At 40.4% G+C, this 23,414-nt stretch overlaps 1 protein-coding gene across 8 annotated transcripts in view; it reads right to left on the bottom strand.

The window, feature by feature from the left end:
• RAPGEF4 (Rap guanine nucleotide exchange factor 4) overlaps positions 1-23,414 on the bottom strand; it is a 281,411-nt gene that overhangs the window by 40,991 nt on the left and 217,006 nt on the right. For all 8 annotated transcript variants that reach the window (XM_054562621.1, XM_054562622.1, XM_054562623.1 and 5 more), the window contains 7 exons: positions 22,639-22,723; positions 20,782-20,842; positions 19,017-19,093; positions 18,452-18,598; positions 16,405-16,520; positions 10,813-10,901; positions 6,910-6,988 (listed from right to left, as the gene is read on the bottom strand). In XM_054562621.1, coding sequence (XP_054418596.1) covers positions 6,910-6,988; positions 10,813-10,901; positions 16,405-16,520; positions 18,452-18,598; positions 19,017-19,093; positions 20,782-20,842; positions 22,639-22,723 — 654 coding nt within the window. The remainder of the gene's footprint in view (positions 1-6,909; positions 6,989-10,812; positions 10,902-16,404; positions 16,521-18,451; positions 18,599-19,016; positions 19,094-20,781; positions 20,843-22,638; positions 22,724-23,414) is intronic.

The following is a 23,414-nucleotide window of genomic DNA, read 5'->3' as shown; positions in this document are numbered from 1 at the left end:
AGAGCTGAATCCAGGCAGTTGCTCGAGGACGCTGCCCCTCCCTAGGCAACATACTGTTCCATTCCTAAGCAGCCTGCCCAATCAGATTCCTAAGGGGCACAGAGGAGACTTTATACATAGTTGATTATACCTGAAATGGTTACAGGGCAGGTGCTGGGGCTTCTATTTATTTTCATAACAATCTTCTCAGGCTTTTAGAAGGTTTACGTGATTTTTAGATTTTGAAGTTCCATCTTGTCGAAATGTCAAATACAGATCATAGATACATTATCAACAAGACCATACTCAGTGTCACCAGAATGACCAAGTCTACACAAACACCAAGAGTCTGGTACCTCTTTTCAACTGAATCGTTCAGTTATTGAGTATTTACGGTAATGGACCACAAACTTTGAGTGACTAAATATTCATTGAATTGGATCAGCTCCTTCGGCATCATGCAGATGCAGCTGAAGACAGACTGGATCTGCTTTCAGCAAGGCATTGGGCCCGAGAGTCAGAAGAGGTGGAGGCTGCAGTGTAGGCTCCAGTCCTTCTACCCTGCCAACAGCAGGCCTGGTACTCCGTTGAGTCATTTTCCTCATGCCAGCTCTGCCGTTCAAACACTGTAATTATTTCATATATTTTTACCTAGTTATTATCTTACTCACCACAGGCACCTGTAATTTTTCTGTATTTTTTTTTTACTACTCATTTACTTATTCTTAATTCAGCTAATAATGGTTCCATGTATTAAAATGATCATGGAGAAAGGAAGTGAAAACCTCCTAGGATGTCGAGGCAGCAGATTCATTACGGCCTACAACAGGGAATAAAATATTATGTATACTTTTTACAGTAAGTATATGCTAATTATGCAGCTATTTATAAAACACTTATCAACATTCAAACTGATACTCTTCAATGTTGTTGTTTTTTAAAGCCCTGCTTTGCATACAGGACCTCTGCTTGCAGCTGAAAACAAACTTTGGGGGGTCATCTGCCCACTGCCTAAACAAAGCTTTTGTATATTGTTTACATTATGCCATATACGTTTCAGGATGGCACAATAACTTATTTATATGGGGCAATGTATATTTATAAGGGGCTTTAAGGTTTATGACATGCTTTCATGCACATGGCCTCATTTGATCTTCACAACAACCTGGGGAGGTGGGTAGGACAGGTGTAGCTTCCCGTTACATAGACAGGGTTCAGAGAGGGTAAGGATGACAGCCGAGGAGTAAAGCCTGTAAGACGCAGGTCTTCAGCACAGGTCCTTCGACTTTAGAACTCCTGCTTCTCCCACTACACACACTATGGGCCTCTTTCCTCCTCTGCAAGCCTTTGTGGAGCATCCCAGCATCCTGCGCATGGAGCCTATATCTTCCTTGATGCTGCATGTACTTGGGAATGCAAATTCTGGAATGAGACCACCTGGGTTCATGTCCCCGCACCCCCACCTATAAACTGTGAGAGTTTTGGTCTGTTAACTCCCCCTCCAAAACTGTTAAGGATGAGAAGAGACAATATCAGCAAACCATGTATGGAACAATACCTGAGACATATCAAGTGCTTAATAGAAGTGAGCTAACATGATTATCATAGATCCACTTCTGGAAATCATTAAAGATCTCTTAAATGGTAGGGTTTTGCGTTTTTCTTTAGAACTGGCATTTCTGGGTTTAACTCTGTGATGCTATTCCTACCAACACAGCTGGTCCTGTGTTTGTGAGCTCCCACGAGCTCTGAACTCACAGAAGCCAGTTCTAGGTTGTAATTTTCTTTAGATACCTCCAGTTTTCTTGTTCAGAATATGTTTATCCCCGGGGGTTTAAATCTTGTTCTAACACCTACCAGCTATGTAACTTGGGGCAAATCACTTAGCTGTTCAGTCTCACATATTTTTATTTTTTTCCTTTTTATTGAATTTATTGGGGTGACACTGGTTAACAAAATTATACAGGTTTGAGGTGCACAACTCTAAAATGCACAGCGCCGTGTGCACTGTATTGTGTTTCACCACCCAAGTCAATCAGTCTCATTTCTTATTGTAAAAAGAGTACACATCTCACAGTGTTGATAGGAGGCAGAAAAAATTTATATAAAAGATAGACTTGGTACAATATTTGATATATAGTTATTTGTTTTCAAAGAGCACATCATGTTCTTATCATCAAATCAAATCTTCCTTCCTCATTGGAAATAAACTCTTAAATTGCGTATCTGCACAAGTAAACTTCTCCGATAGTAACATATGAACAAATCCTTTTCTGAACCAAATGGAGACTACAAGGGTTAAAAATTAAGCTTCAACAAAATTTAAGATGATAATTTTCCCTAGAAATCTATAAAATAATCCTAAAAATTTGGCTTCATTCTAGAAAATAAGAACCTGATACTGTTTTGTAAATATTTCATCAACAAGAAAAGCAAATTTTGAAAAATGTTCCTTTTGGAGAAACCAAGACAACTCCTAAAGAGAACATCTCCAGTTCAATTTCACAGTATAATCAGTGATGGAGAACTTTTGTGTTTGTTTTATTTCTATATAAGGGATATAATATATATATAAATGGTTTCAGCTAAAACTTAATGATATATCTATATTCTTTCTTTTTAATTCATGGACCTAACAATTTTTTTCCATGCCAAATGCATAGAATTTGTGTTGGATACTAAGTCAAAAGAAATTCGGATAGTAAGAGAAAATATTCATCCCATTATATTTGTTAACTGGAAAAAATGTGGAAATAATCTAAATACCCAATAGGAAGAGACTAAGAAAATAAATTGTTACATGTCTGTCATGTAATATCTGAGTCATTAAAAATGATAACATGTTTTTCTCATGTATCTTTGTCACCTTGTTGCCAGCACTGTATGACACATTTTAAGTGATCAATAACTGTTCGTGGAATTATCTGAAAAAAAAATGATGTTGTTTTATTTATACATATCGGTTTGAAAAGACCTCCACAACATACCATTAATAGGAAAAAATATATTACAAAGAAACCCACATGTAACATGATCTCACTAATATGAAATTATGTAAAATTCTTGGAAGGTTTTCATAAAACAGTGGTGAGGTACCACATGAATTTTACGCTCTTCTTTTTTTCTGTAAATTGATTTTCTTTTACAGTAAGAATGTTTTATCTTGAAGGATGACAAAGTTACCTATATTTAGAAAAATGGTAAAGTATTTAATTGCAAAAAAAGATTGTTTTGTGACAGAGCATACACAATTATTTGCAGTATGATTGCGTTCTTATATTTTAAAAAATCTATATGTTTAAAAAAAAGACTGGCAGGATACATACTAACATGTTAACAATAGTAATATCTGGTAAGGTAATAGGTAGCTTTAATTTTTTTTAAAGACTAATAAAAGATTGAACTGAATTTTAAGTGCAAATTTAAAGAAGATTTTAAAACCTGGAGATGAAAAGTACAGAAACTGAACAAATATAATTTAAAAAACTTATTATAAAGCACTTGTATTCATCAGGCCACATCATGTCCCAAGCGTTTCTAATGAATAGAGAGTCTCTCTCATTAGCACATAAAAGGTCTGAAATATTAATGTTAAACAGTTCTACTACCTTCCTCCTGCTAAAAGCGAAATTGGAGGAGACATACAATGTGGATTAAGGACAGAAGTAGGTGTCAGTGGCTCAGGTCTTAAATCTTTTCTGCACTAGTAATTACCTTTCTCTGAGCAAATCATAATTTTTCATTATCCTAGTTTATTGATTTGGAAAAAGAGGAGTTGAAATACCAACTTCTTCATAGGGCTGCTGTGAAAAGTCACATATTAAGTACTTTGAAAACACTCAGCCAGAGCAACTCACTTTATCGTGGGTGCTTTAATAGAATGTGGTTAAGTATTTTAATATCCTTACATTCCATGTTAAAAACATGGGGGTTAACCCACTTGTTCAATTTTACATTCTATCTCCCTGTCATTTGTGCATGTGATGTTACGCAGCTGATGTGTATATTGTTTGTACCTGCCCATCATCTACTTCCCCACTTCCTCTGTTCTTCTTTATAGGCAGTCTCTGCCCAATGAACTGCTTTGCCTTCCCTTGACCAAGGTGTTAGCAGGGACCCAAGCTGGACCCCTCTTCCCAGAGGCATGGGAAGGAGCGGAGGGCCCAGGATGCCAGGAGCAGATTTACCCCAATAGTTGCTGCCCCAAGGCCCCTTTCTAAGGCCTGAGCTCTTCCAAAATTCCTTCAATTCTCCAAGTTACCCCATACTCTTTATAAATTCCTTTACTGCTTAGGTTAGTCACAGTTGCTTTATGTTCCTTAGAACCAAAAAAGAGTAGCTTATATAAGGAGCCTATATAACATCTGCCTGGAGGGAAAGGGACTAAAAATTGAGTCCTTAGCATAATATAGAAGCACGCAGACACAGAGGACCGTCAGGGATAGAGCCTTTTCCGTTGGCTTGCATGCAGCAGGATGAGCTCTTGGCCTCCCTGGCACTCCCTCCCTGGGCATCACAAGACAGTAATTCTTATGTGAGGCTCTTATTCTCAGTACCTAAGGACCAGACTTAGGCTGTCCAATGTGGTAGCCACATATGGCTATTTAAATTAATGAAATTTACATACAGTTAAAAATTCAGTTATCTGTCATAATAGCCAATTTTTTAAAATTTTTAATTTAATCTTTGTTGTATTTTTCCATGACCATTTAGTGCCCTTCCACCCCCTCCCCCCAGCAATCACCACACTGCTGTCCATGCCCATGAGTCCTTTTTCCTTTCTGCTCAATACAATTTCAAGGCTAGTGGCTCCTGGGCTAGCAAAGATACGGAGCATTCCATCACTGCAGGATGTTCTATTGGGCATTTCATTTATTTTTTTTCAAGAAGTTAGGTCTACTTTGGTTTTAACCACCTCAATTGTACAATACATTGTCAAGAAATGTTCTTACTTGGTAATTAAAGGATAAGCTTTTAAAAAAATTTCTGAAGGAAAAAAACCTGCCACACCCCAGGCTTGGAATTCTAGGACCTGGGTGAGTCATGGCTCTGTCACTTGCCTTGGGCATGTCACTCCATTTTTTTGACCTTCAAAATTCTCATTCGTGGAATAAAGCTAATATTAACCCAATAGACTCCTGTAAGGATAAGTGGTATAATACAGGTCAATGCTTTTAGCATGGTGCCTGGTGCATAGAGAATTGATTGCAAATAGAACAAGGAAGAGAATCTAGGTTCCTCCAGGACCAGGTGTGAGGAAGGTGGTCTGAGCGCACCAGGTGGTATAGCTGACGCCCAGCTACCTTGGGCTCCCTCCTTCTATTGAGAAAAGAATTAAGATTAGATATGCAGACTTCTCGAGTCTATTGTTCACTTCCCTGTCTCCTCCTCCCTACCTGGGATAGCAAGGACCTCACTCTAGGAGTTTTTATTTTAAAAACAGAGGTCAGTGATAACAAGTGTTCTCCCGCTGCTCTGAAGGAGAACAAACTAATAAATGAACAAATCAGAATTTAAAAAACCAACCAAACAACCAACCAACCAACAATAATAAGCTTAGTGTCTGGCCCTGCAGTTGTAAAGATGGTATGACTTGGTCCGCTGTACCCTCACTCTTCTTTTGGTTCTGTTTGCCTTTAGCTGATCAATGTGCTGTTAAAAAAATTAGTGTAAACTCAATGGTGGCTTTTGTTTTTCCTTTCAACAAATCTCAAAGATCTAATAATGACTACCATGTATGGAGTTAAAAGAGCACAGAGAGATCCTGAATGTGCTAATTTGACTTGAGAAAAACTGAATATGAGCCAGAAAAAATATATAATATATGTTAGTCTCATTAAGCTGTCTTCACTTAGATAGTTCCCAGGCAAATAAACATCCAAATCTCACTCTTGCAGCTCCCTCTGAATAACGCATTCAACTCAAATCTCCTATCCTCATGCATGCTATTTATTTCAAAGAGAATGATGGGTGAACAAGAAAATGAGAATCAGGTAGGGCAATTATAATTCTGAAAAAGGAAATCATGCCCAACATTGATTGGATTGCCCAGAAAAAAAGAAAGCTATTCTCCTCCAATATATTTAACTGTTCACAAAAGGCCAAAGTGTTTTGAGCTCTAAATTTTTGTTGCTTTAAAAATACAGCAGAATTGGAAAATATACTTTTGCATGCCCCTAAATTTGAGGATGTGACTCATTAATAAGATTTACTTCTTTTATTCAACTTACAGCTCCTGAAGACTCCCTCGGTGCCAGACATGGTTTACCAAGTGGTCAATTCAACAGCTTCTGAAAAGCTGCCCAAAACAAACACAGCTTTCAAACTGCCGAGAAGAGCTGCCATTAGAATTTCAAGTTTTGTACCTTTTATTCAAGTAAATGTGATGACAATAAAAATAGCCATGAAGGAATAAATGTCTGTATCTGGAGGAGAGGATGGACTAGGACAAATGTAAAAGAAAAGCCACCCCACAATAATACTTTGTCTTTATCCCCATGGGTTAGTGGTCTGATTAACACTCTAGCTTAGAGGAGGAACACAAGCAGCTGCAAGCCAACATGCCAGGTATCCTGAGGGAGGTACAAAATCCGGCTCCCAGGTTAGAGAACTATCTCTAAAAATACTCCCTAAATTTCTTTAGCCTACTGCCCAGGTATGTATATATCTAACCAGTATTACCTTCCTGAGGTGACTTGGCTCACATTTCTTTACACAGGTAATGAGGAAGAAAGCCTCAAACTTATGGGACAGCAGAATCATGCCAAGGAGAGCTGAGGGCTCTGCTGGGGAAAACCACACATGTGTCAGCTAGGCGGGGCAGGCGCAGCTCTGCGCTGTGACTTACCTTCAGAGGATGGCACAGGATAATGGCTGTGTACATGGGGGGTGTCTTCAGGGGAAGAGAGACTTTTCACAACAAAAGGATATTGGGCCACCAGGGCTGGGCAAAGCTGGGTATTTGGCATAAAAACACAGTGCATCATAACAAAGTCATTTAAAACTGAATCTGCAGGGGGAAGAAAATGCAAAGCAGAAAAGGAGATTAGGTTCTCATAGAAATCTTTCGGAGAGCAAAAGGATGTACTCATTGGTTCTTGACCAATGTTGGCTTGGAGTATTGTCGTTTTACTGTACATAGAAGCACTGCATATACAAAGAACTTCATACATATGTATGTGTATTTAAAGAGCCACCCATGGATAGTACCATGTGTCCTGAAAACCATGGTCATTTCTTTTTCAACTTTACACTGTATGTCTTTTGTCAATATCACTTTTTTCTTTATCTCTTTTTCACCTGTTATTTCCAGAGGGAGCAATGGGGGATGAGAAGATGATGGAATGATAGCAAAAGGAGGTGGTAAGAGCAGAGAGTTCGTGGGACACAAGAGCAGGGAAAAAAGCAGAAAAGATTAAGGCCGGGCGCCGCAGCCGAAGTAAAACAAAGCTCTCCAGTAAATTAAAATGGTGCTGTCCTATATTTGAACTGTTTGTAGGTAGGTAAGCAGGAGGACAGCAAAGGAAATAAGGCAAGTCCCAAAGACAAGCTCCATTTGCTTCATTCTGAACGCATGCTGGTTCTTCATTGCAAGGACAACACCATCCAGTCAGCGCCGGTGGGGAAGCTTGCGAAGAAGACAGACCTAAGAGCCTATGGAATACACCTGTTGAAACTTGGCATCCAAGGTGATACGCGGGTTTTTAATTAAAAAACGAACTACATTGGCTGAGATTTGTGAAACGGATATAACTTTTCAAACAGAAAAGGGTGAGAAACATGAAAATTTCACCTATGTGAATTAGATAAACATTAACATCTATGCTTTAAATTAACTTATATTGGCAAAGTTGGAATTAGTCATTAAGGGTTTAACCATTATATTCATTTTAAAAAATCAAGATCTAGTTGACATGCAACGTTATGGAAGTTTAAGATGTATAATGTGTTGATTGAATGCATTTACATATTGCAATGTCATTACCACTGTGGCATTAGCAAACACCTTTACCATGTCGCATAATACCATACACTCATGTAAATATAAGGGGGAAGCGTGACTCCAAGCTGTCATCCTGTCATCACTCAACGGTACCGGTCATCTCAGCCCCCTTATACTGAACCAGAGATGCAGCGAAGGTGCCCGACAGAGGTTGTATGGAAGGTTTTTTAAGTACAAAAGGACTTTGGCTTGTCAGAGTTTAACAACTAGCGTCTCCTTTATATGTTTTAGATATTCTCTGCGGATAGGGTGGGTGATGCTTGCTTGTAAGGCTCCCAGAGGCCTTTGCTATACATTAGTTTACATTTTGTTAAAGCAGAGATTTCAGTAGGGGACTCCAAGTGTGGGGACCTAATCACTTTGTATGGCCGCTACCCAGCACCCACATTTCATCACAGCTTCCTTGTTCACTGCTTATGTAAAATAACTCTTTCTGAATATTGTTGAGAACTATCATTTCCTTCTAGAAAGTGATTTCCCAAGTCACTCAATGACTAATGCTGGTCATAGAAGTTCAAAGTCTAGGAAAGTAATAGGTCTAAGGCACAACAAACATATTTCTATAAATTAAGAAAATGTAGCCCTGGCTGCTGTGGCTCAGTGGATTGAGCGCCAGACTACAAAACAAAGGGTCACCAGTTCGATTCCCAGGCAGGGCACATGCCTGGGTTGCAGGCCAGGTCTCCTGTAGGGGGTGCATGAGAGGCAAACATACATTGATTTTCCTCTCCTTCTCTTTCTCTCTCTCTTCCCCCTCTCTCTAAAAAGAAATAAATGAAATCTTTAAAAAAGAAAAAGAAAATGTACTGATCAGCCAGAGGTGCCCATTTCTGTGCTGGGAACCAGTTTCACTATTAACTCTGATGTTTCTCACTGTATTTTAAATTTACAAATGCCAAGGGTTTCCCACTTCACTGCACCCTTTAGTTTCTTATCCTAGGCTTCTTACCACTTTCTCCTTGCTCAGATACCTTCAGCCACTCCCCAGTGCTTAGCTTTGCATTTAAGATCCTCCAAGATCTGCAGTCAAATTCTTAGACCTTGCCTACTATGTATACAATAGCCCAGCAAAACCAAGCTACCCGATCTCCTTTGAACTCTTCTGTGTCAGTTCTAATGCTGTACCTCAGTATGAAAAGCTGTGTCCCCAGTCTCCAGTTACTAGACACCAGCCTTTTATCAGGGCCACCTCTAAGACCACATTCTCCATGACACTTTGTCTGGTCCCCTCAGCTAGTCAGGGCTCATAAAGCACTGACCACGTTATGCTTTATGTTCACGCTATCAGCATGTTCCTTTCTGTCCTCTAGTAGGTTATAAACTTCCTGAGGACGGGAGAGCAATTTCTTGTTCACAGTGCCTAGTCCAGAGCATCCCTCTTAGTGCGTGCCCAAGAAAATATTCAACAAATACTGAACCAAAAATAACTGCCCTGGAGCCAGAGATCCTGGGTTTTATAACAACTACTCCCCAATTAATTCGCTATAAAAAGGAATATCTCAGATAATCTACTTATAAAAGGAGAAACTGGAATGAAGAGCTAAAATAAGAAGTAAATCAGTGCTAAGCTACTTTTTAGGAGGTATATAAAAATAATAACCTCACCTTAAGTGTACTGCAAAGTTGATGGAAATGGATTTTGAACTACCATTAGGTTTTTTAGATAAATCTTTGAACTTCTTTTAGTGAGAAATCTTCTTCCATGGACCTCAGTGTGCTTAAAATATTAACCTTTTATTCTGAGTGACAGGCCAGTAACATTGGATTATTTTTTAAAAAATTGAACGTAGTCTGTTCCAAAGTTACATACAAGATAGCTCCTAAGTGGAATTAAAGCATAACTCTGAACACTCCCTTCACTGGTGAGATTCCCCTCACTCACCCTCACATCTCTGTGTTTTAGTTAGTAAAACTGGTTCACCATAAGGCAGTATTATGCGTTGAATCGTGTTCTTGCGAAAAGACATGTTGAAGTCCTAATCCCCAACACCTCAATATGACCTTAGTTGGAAATAAGGTCTTTGTAGGTGTTATCAAGGTCAGATGTGGTCATTAATGTGGGCCCTAATCCAATATGACTGGTGTCCTCATAAAAAGAGAAAATTTGGAAACAAGGGCAGATGCACAGAAGAAAGACAATGTGAGGAGGCAGAGGGAGAACATGTGAACATGAAGGCAGAAATTGGGGTGATTCATTGATGAGCCAAGGAACACCAAAGATTCTGGCAAAACACCAGAAGCCAGGAGAGAGGCAACAGATTCCCCCTCAGACTTCAGAAGGAACCAGCCCTGCCAACATCTTGATCTCAGACTTCTAGACCCCAGTACTGTAAGGCAATACATTTCTGCAGTTTAAGCCATGCAGTCTGAGGTATTTTGTTACAGCAGCCCTAGCAAACTAATACAGGTGGTGTTTAGTCATGCTTTGGGGCAGCCCAAGAATCTACAGCCATATCTTAACGCCCGCTGGAACAAGATTGTGCCTCTTGTGTAGGCAGCCGCAGGTCCTTTATGGGAGCAGCTAGAATTAAAAGGATAATAGATGTTTATAAAGGTGAACTTAAATGATAACTTAAGAGGTACCTATGGAAGGCTCATCCTAATGGGTAATGAATGAGACTGAGCCATTGTCAAGGGACAGCCAGAAATGGAGGGGGCAAAGGAAGGTCAGAAAGATTGCTCCCTGGGTGGGCCAAGCAGGGGATGCTCTTGGAATGTGAATATACATAACCTCCTTCTAAAACGGTTCAGGCTACACAAGCTGAGAATTCAGGATTTTCCTACAGTGCTCTGCATGGATTTAATGTACACACGCTGTTCTAGGTATTTACCTGTTGCTTCATTTAAAGCTGGCTCAAGGCGTATAGTTTCTAGAAAATGCTCTAAAATTTTTTCAGGTGTTCCCGACATGACAGTATACCTGGATTAAAAAAAAATAAAATAAAATCATCATTAGCATTTCAAAAATGGGCAAATCATTAATGAATAACGCTTCACATAGCTGAGATTTTTTTTTTTTTAAGGTCCAAAGAAACCATTTTGACTTAACTTATGGCCCGTACTGTCCTTTAGTAAGAGAGACCATGCACCCTGCCAAAGTCACATAGGAAGACAATGGGAAAAACACAAATTGCAGTAGTTACTAAAATGTGACTCTTTTCCCTATATGGAACTAAAGTAAATTTCTTGGAGAGTTGCAGCCGGCTGGGAACTGAGCAACTCCAGCCTGTTCCAAGGGGAATGAAAAGAAACATGTGGATCCCAGGGCAGTTCAGGTCAGGCACGGGGAGCTGGGCAGGGGAACCGACAGTAAACTAGGTTATCCATATATGGGTGACTTGTAGCAAAATTTCAGTCCCACACTGGATTCCCCTGCCTATTTCTGTAATGCTCTGTCTTTCCCAACTGTACACTGGCATGTGCTTTGGAAATATGCTAAGAATAAAACAGGAGAAGAAAAGAGCAAACACCAATGAGCAAACAAGCAAACTGCAATAGTACCTGCATAGAAATAAATCAGAAACAGAAAATTTATATAATTTATTTCAATGTCAAATATATATTATTGGGGGGATTAGTCATTATTTCAGATGATCCATCCATGCTGCTCTTTAATCAACACAGAAGGATTTATTTTTTAAACTGAATGTGGGTCATTTCAAAGTCACAGTCAAGATAGTAATAAGACAGTGAATGAAAACTAGAGACAAAATACATTAAGCTAATATGGGAGCTCCTTTTCCAAAACTCAGACTTTGCTTTTCTGCTTGGCACTTCACCTAAAGCAAAATGATGGGGAAGGAAAGCAACCATGAGAATAAAATTCCCTTATGTTCAGAAAGCTGGGTTCTCTTCTAGGAGAATCCAGACTTCTTTGTCTCCTCATTGATACTATCTCTTTGCTTGTTTGAGACCTTGGAGGAGGTGCCCCAAGATCCCAAGAATATCCCTAACATTAAATCTCAGGGCCTTAACCTTATGCCGGAGGCAGGGAAGAGGAGGCAATTCAACATGTGACCCTCTGCATGTGAAAATGGAGAGGGAGAGTGCGTGAAGCAACTCTGGTGTTGAGTGAAGTAACAAGTGCAGTCTACCTGGAAGGCAACCACTAGCAACTGTTGTGTGTACACATCACATATGTATGCGTGCACGCAGGACCAAAAGGAAGCTGAGGAGTTAAATTTTTGAGGAAACCTGCTTTGGAGACGAGGGAAGAAAAAGGAGAATAAAAAAAAAATACTTTACTCTGAAAAGCATGACCCCTTTCTCAAACTAAATAAGGTAGAAGACAATGGTTTTCCCTCTCACAGGCAACGAATAGTTGAGAAAAAGAGAGGGCATAGCTAGTCATGACTTGCAACACTTAAATGGAGAAAATTGCTGAGTTCATTCAGTAATTCCTGAAATTCGCAATTCTTTAATAGTGCTCAGCAGATGCTCTGGAAAGGGAACAGCATCTGGCCACATAATAAGGAATTGAGGTTGGAGAGGGCACTCGACATCTGTCGAATGTTTGCTGTGCCCCAGACAACTCAGTGGGCCCTGAACAATGTCCTCCTGTTCACTCCTGCTAGTTAAATATTATCTTTATTCTGCAGGTGGAGAACTGCTCTGTAAGGGGAGGCATCAGGCCCACGGTCACACAGTCAGTAAATGTGAGGTCTCCGCTGTGAGCCCAGGTCTGCCTTCAGAGCACGAGCATGACCCTCATGCCGCTGCTCAGCCTTCTGTGCTCCAAGACCTTCTGAGCAGAGCTACCTCTGGATACTTGCAGTTCATATTGAGCAGGAAGTCTGCTCTGCAAAGGAAAACCCCCTCTGAAGGGCATTTGTTTGCTTGTTCCTGAAAAGTTTTATTTAAATTAGTGCATCGATATATTACATTAAAAACGTATTTACCTCAGCATTGGGCAGCCACTGCTAATGGGCTACATGACTGATAACATCAGATTGGACTTGGATTCCTTGTCAAAAGTGTCACTCTGATAGAAGGTTGGCTTCACATTCTTGTGTTCTTTGTTTGGACATTCCTTAGCTAGGATATTATGTCTGGTCACAAAGAATAAAGACCAGGGTGGCAAGCCAAGTATCCTATCATTTTATTAAGAGAAGTGGTCTCTGTAGCCTGGGCCGACCTGGTCAGTCTGACACCAGGGGATCTTTCTTTTGCTACCAACGGCTCCCTCTAGTGGTACAGCTGCCGTAGTTGCCTTACCTATCTTACCCTCTGCCTCTTCTCAGTGCCACAGGGCTGTTCGGGTGCTGACATTCTTTCACTGTAGGAAACTCTGAAGAGGCAGGGCCAGGGAGCTGCTGGCCAGCGCAGCCCTCTGTGACCTTGCAGCAGAGTTTGGCTGGAACATCATGTTAGTGCTTTGTTTCAGGCTGGATACTGCCAGGCGCCTACTGCTTAACCTCCATTTCAATGAGGAACTTGAAGACCACAGGGCGTGACTCTTTTCAGATTAGTGCAGGAAGGGGCTACTTTAGTCCAAGTGCAGGAGAACCCGGTTGGCTACATTATCCAAGTGGTGGGGTTTTAAGCCTGTGACAGAAAATCTTTTCCTAACATCAAGTCTGGGAATGATGTTAGGAAAAGAGACACTTCCATTTGTATCAAGAACAATAAAAAGAAGCGGTGGGTGGCGGGGCGGGGGGAGGAGGGGAGGCCTGAAAGAGGCCATCTTTCTGCAAACAGGATGGAGTTAAGTAGGGTGGTTGGTCTAAGTAAAGGCAACACAGTACGGAAAACAGGAAGAGTCATTTGAAATTCTTTCTTTCTGACTAAAACCACATAACCACAGAGCAGAAGGCACCACAATGATACAGTTTTCAGGGCTCCATAAATTTTATAAATCGTGAGCAATGCTGTCTTGAATTGACATTTTTACTATCACACTCATAGCTGAGTGACTTGGGCAGAGTCAGGCAGTTTTGAAACTATTCTGGATTTCTCAGGGGAAAAATGAATTGGAAAAATAATACTATCAGCACTAACAGTGACCCTCTGTAAGCTCAAAAAGGACAATTTCTGAGGAGACAGAAGCCCTAAACGTACCTAAATTTTAAGCCCCTCTGTAGACATGGCTGTTGCCATGTTATCGAAGCCACCTAGGCTATCAGGCCAAAATTCACTTGCACAGCCTCCCGTTTTCAAGTCTGCTCTGGCTTGGGAAAGCTCACCATGGAAAATCACTGCTCGAGAGAGTGGCTTTTTACTCTTCAGGAAACTGACTTTGCATGGTGCATTATTTTGTACTCATTAATAGTTCTTAAATGGTGCGCTGAGGATGTGCACAGGGTTTTGAATCGTATTTGGATTTGTCTAGGGGGCACAAATGAGATATAACAGAAATCAGATCCAGGCCTAAAATAAGTTTAATGCACATGGCCTCTCCTTTTCTGTTCCCTTTAGTTTGATGTCATAAAAAAAAAAAAAATCTATATTTGGAAGGCGCTCTGAGCGGAAGATGTTGTAACAAGCAAATGCTTTTGATCATTCTGCCATGAAGATCAAAATGAAGAGGTGAAGGAAGAGGGCCTCCAGGGGACATCTTGGTCGAATGCTTCAAGGTTAAAGAGAATTACCAAGGTTTCCTTTTTCAGGTCGCAAAATTTTCCTGAAACATCTAAAGCATTATTAAAGGATGCAGATTATCGCCATAACATGGCCTAGTTATAGTAAAGTTATATGGAAGAGCACGAAGGAAAATCATTGGGGATAGTCCCAACCTTCACATTAAAAATGTCTTAATTCTCATCCTCCTCTGGAAGGACAGCTGTTAAAAACACTGGAGTTTTGAAATGAGAACATTTTCAAGAATGGAGAGTAGTGAAAAACAGAAAAGAAATAATGAGGAATTCTGGATGGTCATCTTATAGATTTATATATGAAAGATTACTTTTTATATAGTCTATTTTATGTTGGTCCTGTTGAAATATATTGGTTTGCAATGTTTACTAGGTAGTGTTGAGGATACAGTGTTTAGATAACATGGTTTGCTATAGTAATCTGCGAGGCGAAAGGTGAAAAGGCACGGAAATCCATGAAGCTGGACTTGAATCCCAGCTCTATCATTATAAACTTTGTAATCTTGGGCAAGTAACGTGATTCTCTGAACCTAAATTCTTCCATCTGCTGAAAAGGGGTTGTAATAAGGGATAACATGACATATGCAAAATATACTATGGCTATTCAATAATATTATATTTCTTCCCACCTTCCTTGTAAATATGTCGATTTATCCTGATGAAAATGTCTGAGTCTTAGACTTTTAGCCTAAACAATAAAAATTCACCAGTTATGGGGAGCGTCCTGATTAAAGGGAACTCCCCATTCACATGGCAAACAAAGAGAAACTACTGGGATGCATTCTTTTTCAACATATTATTTGGTGACATATCTTAAGCTATAGCATTGGTGTTTTTATCATGCTAAGACTGAAAATTAATCTTTATTTTAAAAAATGAGATTCTATCATTTTCTATTTCTTGGAGCTACTAGGAAAGCCCCATGAAAAAGTCTCAAGTAGGAGATTGCTACAAAAGATGGAACTGAACATAATCCATATACTGTAAAGACCCAAGTTAAACGGGGACCTGAGAAGCAAGTACCCTTTTCACATTTGCAGGAATAAGTACGGATGGAGCCAAATGGCTGCTTCTGGGCTACAATCAACAGACTGTCTTCGTATTTGAAACCTGGGTTCCTGTCAAAGATGCTCATTCTGATAACAAGATGAAAACACTTCTTGAGAAATCCTCCATACCAAAGAAATTCAAATACCAAAGTCTCTTATCACCTAGGGCAGTGATTTTCAACCTCTTTGATCTGATGGCACACATTAAATAATTATTAAAATTCTGCAGCACACCAAAAAAATATTTTCTCCTGATCTGACAAAAAAAAAAAAAAAATAGGTATGATTTTGATTCATTCACACCATACGACCATTGTTGTGTCGGCTGCTGTCATTTTTTTTATTTGACAATCGAAGGGTAAAGAGGTCAGTGCCCCTGACTAAATCGTCAGGTACTGCATGTTTTAAAAATTCTGGGGGCACACCTGTTGAAAATCACCGCCTAGGAGCCTCTGCATCCTCTGCGCTGCCTGGCATTCCTGCTTCCATTGTTCTGTCCAAAGCCTCCTGTTCCAAAGCTATTCCAGTTGAACACTGTATCCAGAGAGCATTTTCAGAGTAGGGGAATAGTCTCCCCCAAATTACTCTAGGCAGCACCAAGCTAAACACAGTGCCAGAAATGGATACATTATACTCCACAAAATGCGTGATTAGTCAATAGAGAGAAAAAAGTCACACACCGCCGTCTTCCACAGAAAAGGAGAACATGCTATTGTAGAAATGATGATACCATGTGAAAAGGTTAATCATAGTCTGGCAATTGCAATGTTGGATGCAAACCTACTTTTGCTGAGGCTGTGAGTTTCCTTGATTAGAAGCCCTGTTCCCTGCTGGGACCTTCTCCAGCACCAAGACATCTTGGTCATGTTCTTTAAGTCTGACTGTATTCGCCTCAACGTCCTGCAAATACAAATTATACCACATACAGATGCTGCCATTTTCTCAGACAATGAAAAAAATTTCAAATGCTTCAGAAACTCATTTGGTGCTTGTGATGCTAATTGTTGTGTCTACAAATTAAGTCATTTTCAAAGTCAAGGGCTGGAATGGTCAGAGAGAGGAGCAGATGAGGTTTAGGCATGTGGTTTTAAAGCTCTACTTTTACTCCAGATTCAGAAAATCAGCAGAGTGAGGAGGAGTGTGGCTGTGCTCTGAGGAGCCCTTGCAAGAGGATGGTTGGCAGGAAGATAAGGGAGCAAAGCATTTATTCTTTATAAAATATGCGGCAAATAGCACTCAGCTTCAACGAAGTTCTTCCGTTCTAATTTTCTTCCAAGGGTATTTAGTTTTCTTAGGAGTTACACTTTTTCTCTCTAATTGAAAGACTATTTACTTTAAAAAAAACAAAATCAGTTTGTAATGTGTTAAAAAACATTTTTCAGATATTTTGAATAATTTTATAAATCACATCAATGATCATGGTTCTAATGTGATTCTTTCAAAGAGTTTTGGTTTGTTTTTTTTTGCTAAATGTAAAGTTCATATGTGCAAACCTGAAAGAGTTAAAGTTTACCTCTAAGTTTCAATGTCATTTTAAATAATTAATTTAAAAAATATAATGTGCTTTTTCTCATCTTTTGGTCCCCATTTTAGAAGAGAGTAGATAAGAACCAAGGCAAATTCCATGTGGTATTTCTTGTATTGTTCAATGGTATGCATTCCACGGTATAGTTTTTAATTGAACTTTCTTTGCCTTAAGAGAATACATTCCTAAGACAAATTTTGATGTCAAAAATTTTGCCACCAAAGGCAAATATTTAAGGCTGTGTAGTGGTAGGTGTCTGTACATAAGGAATGGAGAGTGACATTGTAAATGATCCCTAAATAATGTCAAATGTACCAGAAAGCATAGAAGCTGCATTTTGGGCCTTCAGGTAGTGTGCACGGAGATGCTAAGGGTGGGAGAGGTAGAGAAGAGAGTGTTCTGTCAGCCGGCAGGGAGAGAACAGAGCAAAGTGATCCTGGAAGGAACAGTGCCTCTGGGTGAACTCAGGCTGCGGCGGGGGCAGGGCTGGGGGTGGAGAATGAGCCACCTGAGAGCCCAGGGAAGACGGGACACTGTCCTCACCCCCAACAGCCCATCATCAGGCCTCTATTGGCTAACGCTGGGTTGTTCCTCCCAAGGGACTGGGCCTGCATGGTGGGGAAAGCCCAGGAACCACTTCTTCTAAAAATCACCCATTCTCACAAATGATTTACCAAGATTAAAGTAGGCCCATCTGCAGAGCCAACTTTAAATGCAATTATTCGTCCCCTACTTGCCAAAGTCCAAAATTCTGTTAGTGTGAATCAATTTGACATCAAGCTCTTGAAATAAAAATGCTTGATTAGAGTAACCATGATTAACACCAATTCCCCCTAAAATGTCCATCACTCAATAAATCAAGAGAGTATGTGATGTTGAAGAAAGGTTCAGGTTCGCAAGAGTTTGGAGGTGGAGACTAGGAAGGTTGAGGATAGAGAAAGACATGAGAGAGGAAGGACACGAAAGTGGAAGCCTAGGACTGCAAAGAGAAACATCACTCTTTGACATTTGCCAAAGCAGTCCCCCTATGTCTTCAGTTCTCAGGGACTGGTCAAGGCATGAGCAGAGCTGCTTGTCTCACGAACTGGCCAAGCATAGCATGCTGCACTTGCAGCTTCCCCGACATCCCCTCTGGACCCCCGAGGGCACCAGCACGCTGCACACCCCAGGCCTGGGACCTAGGCTTTTGTTCCTAGGGCCTTCCTTCATTACAGTGCTGCTCAGTCACATGACACTCAGATCTTCTGTTAATCTGGCAAAAAGGAAAAATGGGATGCCCCTCAGCCACAGTGTGCCTTGGACTCACCCGCAGTATCCGGTTGAAGTCCTCCTTGTCTACTCTTAAGAAATGGCAATTATCTTCTCGCAAGACGATCGAGGCGGCTCTGGGGGCATCGTTCACTAGTGCCAACTTGCCAAAATCATCTCCTTCGTGCAGGGTGCAGACCACACCCTGAAGAGAGCAAACATTCCGATGAAGATGATCCTGAAACAGAGCCAACACCCACCAGCCTCCCACCACAAGAACCCCTCTCCCTTAACACACTGTATGTATAAATGGGCTGTACTCAGGGATGCCACGGAGGAGTTAGATAATTAAATTATAATGTTTAATTTTTCTTTCATTGAGTAATATGGGCTATGGAATAACTTAAATGTATATAATCTATAAGGAGATGTGCCCCAGAAAGTTCAATAGTACTCTGAGTATAATAATTTAGATAATTTATGATTAGAGATGCTATAGTGACTTTTCTACATTGAGTTACAATGTTGTTGCAAGTTTAATTGTAGCACTGCATTGTTCATACTTAGAGCCATACTAGTAAATGGAGCATAATAAAGATTCAAAAAGAAAAACATATATATACCTTGCCATAAATGACTACATTCACTGATCCTTTTAGAATAATGTACCAGGAGGTACCTTCTTCTCCCTGGTTAAACACTAGACACAAAAAGATGAAAAGACTTACAAGAATAGAAGCACATCAATATAAATTACAGCTTATCAAATCATCATTTTTAAGTTCCCAGAATTACACATTTATTCCAGAAGGAAAAAAATACTGGCAAATACTAACTTATTCAGGTGGAATATTATTTCTTTTTCTATGGAACATAGCAGGAACAGAAACACTGTTCTGCTTTCTACTCCCTGAAAGGTCCTTTTTGTCAGGCAACACACTTTCACCCACAATTCACCAAAACTTATCATGTTATAAAAAAGTTTTTAAAAGTAATCTGACCAGAAATGTGAAATAAGTAGCAAACCAGTGCTACTTATGTTTATGGATATGTATGTCTACATATTTTTTTTAATGGGTTGGAATGATACCTGCTACATATAGAAGTCACCTTGGGGAAGGAAAGAGAAGAATAAGACAAAGGAGGAAACAACTGTATCTGTAATTTCATTCTTTAGAAAACATGAAAAAAATATTGCGTGTTAGTGTTTAATAAAGATTAAAAAGGTGCTTGTAATAACCTCTATTATTTGTTTGAAATATTTAAATATTTCATAATAAAATCAAAACAATCAGTAAGTTTGCATGAAAAGAATAAAAGACAAGTTGTAAATCACCAGTGATAAAAAAATGAAGTACTAAAGCAAACCTTTAAAAATGTCAAGAAAGGCCATTTTTACTAAAATAAATATCAGTGTTAGAGATACCATTTTTGACGACTGAAAAACATTTTGAACTGTAATTTTTATAACTCTTTTTGCATTTACAATTTTTGCCCCCTGCTTATTTCACTAACATAACTCAGTCTGAAGAAAGACTTTTCAAAGAATGTCTCCTGAAACATTAGTAGGTATGCATTAAACAAGTGTTCTATGTTTCACTAGGTTTAGGAAATGCAGGTCTAAAGGGAGTGAGCGTTTCCCTTTGTTGCAGAACTTCTGAGAGCCTTAGCATGGTGATGTGTACAATTCTCCCGGAGACATTAGAGAAGGTGGCATTTCCTGACCTCAGTAGACCACTAACCCTACTTTTCAAAAAGGACGTTGCAAATTAGTGGAAAATGCTAGCCTGAATAATTTTATGCACCTTTATTGATACCAAATTTCACTTTTTGCTTCCAAATATAATCATAGAAGTAAGTTACAATCTGGATTCTGGAGAGATCCTAAATATTAGTACTGTGTAAATATTTGGGTCAAAGAAATTCTTTCAGGCTTGGAGCTGACAGTGGAAGTGAGAGAAGAAAAAGAAAACAGGATCGTTTATCATTCTAACTAACAATTTCAAGAGATGGATTACTTCTTCTAAAACTGCCAACTGGAGTAATGTCACTGTGAAAAGGTCCTGCCCGCAGAGCAGTTTCATCCCACCCTCCTTAAACGCTGCCTCCAGAGGGGGCGGGGTGGGGGTGGGTGGGGGTAGTGGAACGGGCTGAGCAGAGACACAGATTGGCAACTGCTCCCACGGTGGTCCCAGGAAACCACTGTGCTGCAGAAAAATGGACACTCGCTGGGAACGATCGCAGGTCCAGAGCAACAAAAGTACCACGGGACATCTTGCCAAGCCTGCCCCAGGCCTGAAAAAGGGGAGGACTTGTAGCCAGGCTCCCGTGACACATGCTTGCGAGGGGGTCAAGCAGGTGCAATGTCCGATGGCAGCTTTTACTTACAGACAGTGCCTCCTTTGGCATGAGACTCAAAAATGAGAACACCTGCTAACTCCCGTTTCACCTAGGAGAAAAAGAGAAGGAATGTGGAAAGGCCAGATGTTGGGGAGGGGCGGGACAGGTTTCCTTTTTGAGCAGCTTACTGGTACCCTTCTTCCCTACCAGTCACCTCCATCTCTGCTTGCTCTTAGTGGCGTCTAGACCCACTTTCACTGGATTTGCCACTATATTCTTAAAACTCTTACAAAGGCTCTTTCTTAAGCTAACTCATACAAGACCAAGAGACCGTTTGAAAAGTGGTTTCATCTATCTGCAGGAGCCGATTTCACTGCCTATCTTTTGTCTTGGGTGAGAAGGTGAGAGGGTCTACAATATCCTATGGCTGTGTTGCTCTTAGAGGCTCTTCCCTGCATACCTAATGCATCACTGTGAACATGTTGGAAAATTCAATGAGCTGAAGTTGAATAATTAAGATTCAATGTATGAGCGGATTTATATTCCAAGATAGCTAAGAAAAAAAACAACAATCTTAAATTCCAAATTATGGTCCCAAATCATGGCTCAGTCTCCCTAAGAACCAAGTAACCTGTGACTTTCCCACAGTGCCTGGGTATCTGTGGTTTGAGGGAGAAGAGGAGACTATTCACAATCCACTCAGTTCCATCAGGACTGGGGAAGTCAGAACAGGAGAACGCTGGGGACCTGGCGTATAGGTAGGGAAAGGGGTCTTCCCTTGCCTCCTCTGCAGTGGGAACCCACGGTGCTTACATTTGCTGGGGCTCCCCCAGCAAGGCTCCCAGGCACTAGACCTCCCTCCCTCCCCTGAAGGATTAAATGACAATGACAGGACAGTGCTGGCTGAGAAGGGCAGCTGGGCCGGACCATAACCCCCAGTTCCTCCACGTAGGTGAGCAAGCATCTGGACCCCCAGCAGTGCAGTGGGGAGAAGTGTGAAGGCAGCTCTGTTGGTTGAAGGGGGAAGGGTTTGGAGCCCTCTGCTTGGGGCTCTGACAAATGCCTCGCTGCTCTCTGCAGAGACCTGAACCCTTCCTGCAGACAGGGACCTCAGAGACTGCTACCACATGACAGCGTAGTAGCTAACTCATACAAGGCAAATTAGGAATGCAGATGTTGCCGAGGGGCCTTGGTATAGAATCCGTGAACACTGAAACAACTCTTTATTATTATTATTGAATTATCAGCATATTAGGAGATGTGTGTTGCCTGGAAATCCTGTTCCTATGTTCCTTCTGTGGGAGGAGGTGTTTCTGTTCCTATTCAGAGGCCAAATTTTTGTCCACTACTTTCCTAAATATCCTAACCATGTAAAAGTTTAGAGTCAGATACAGCCACTGGACAATTTTTCACTGCTAGGAACTGCTGTTGTGCTCTAACACATCTGAAGTAATGCTCTCTTGAATCTTCTCCTTCATTTTTCAATAGGGCAGCAAATCTGGGCAAAGCTGGCCACTTGGGCCAGGACAGATCATCTTGATTTCTCTTCGTCTCTGTATTTCATGGAAGGGTCTCAGAGCCCTTTTTTAAGGCCCGGTTTTTTTGTCTAAGTGCAGGTTCCAAGGTTCAGATGAGGAAAGATAAAGCAGATGTTCAATCCTACTCACATCATACTGTGTTGGGTATTAGGGCACGTGGCAACTACTAATGATATGACAATATGTGATCCTGTTATATTGATAGTTCTTGGGTATAACTTACTTAGCATCTCATGAGAAAGACTAGGGATGATTTATGAAGTAGAATTCAGACATTCCTGCCCTTCATTCCATAACAGACTCCTCCTGTTCTAACAGTGCATTTAACTCAAAGTCCCCCAGCCATGCTTAGTAATGAACAACTTACGGTGGTAGAAAGATGGGATAAGGCTTTAATGTGAAGGAGCTCCTCATAGATAATCTCTAGGTCATCCATAGTCCTCTGGCCAGGTCTACAAAGAAAAAAGTAACAAGGAAATAATTATAAAAAAGTCATCACTAAAATTTGAAATGCACAAATGGATTCAAGAGTCAGTAATGTGTTGACAGATTTCTTAGAAATAACTTCTATAAAGAGATGTTGGCAGAGGGCGAGACTGTGCCTTTGTGCCAAAGGAATTTTTGAAATGAGTGTGTTCTCAGCGGAAGAATGTACACAGTCTCCCTTCCTTTCCATCTCAGGGGGAGAACCATCTCCACTCACATTGTATATAGTTGGCTACTCAATCTCTGACTTTGTAGATGGTTGCTCTTAAAAATGGCTTTTCATTATCTTCTCAGTCCATAACAACAAAACTTATCTTTTAACACAACTAGAAACAATTTATTTAATCAACAGGGTGACTGATCCAAATTCCTTGGGATCCTGTGTGACATCTTAGCCTAACAGAATAATAATGAGGCTGTCACTATGCTTCAGGTTATGTAATATGCTTCTACCACAGGACTTGAATAAAGGACGTATAGAGACTCAGTATTTTCTCGCCTATCCCTGAGTAGTTGAGGGCATGAGATGGGCAGAAGGCAAACAGTAATAGTTGGGACTAGAAAGAAAAGGGAGAGAGGTATATACTTACATTTCCTAATCTCTGTGTCATGGATGACCACTGTTCCATGAGGTGTTAATTAGTGTACTAGTTAACT

Source organism: Pteronotus mesoamericanus, unplaced genomic scaffold (assembly GCF_021234165.1).
Source record: "Pteronotus mesoamericanus isolate MK-2021 breed Mesoamerican mustached bat unplaced genomic scaffold, CSHL_Meso_final scaffold_651, whole genome shotgun sequence".
NCBI lineage: Eukaryota > Metazoa > Chordata > Mammalia > Chiroptera > Mormoopidae > Pteronotus > Pteronotus mesoamericanus.
The sequence above is the reverse complement of the archived record's forward strand: the minus strand, read 5'-3'. Positions and strand labels throughout refer to the sequence as shown.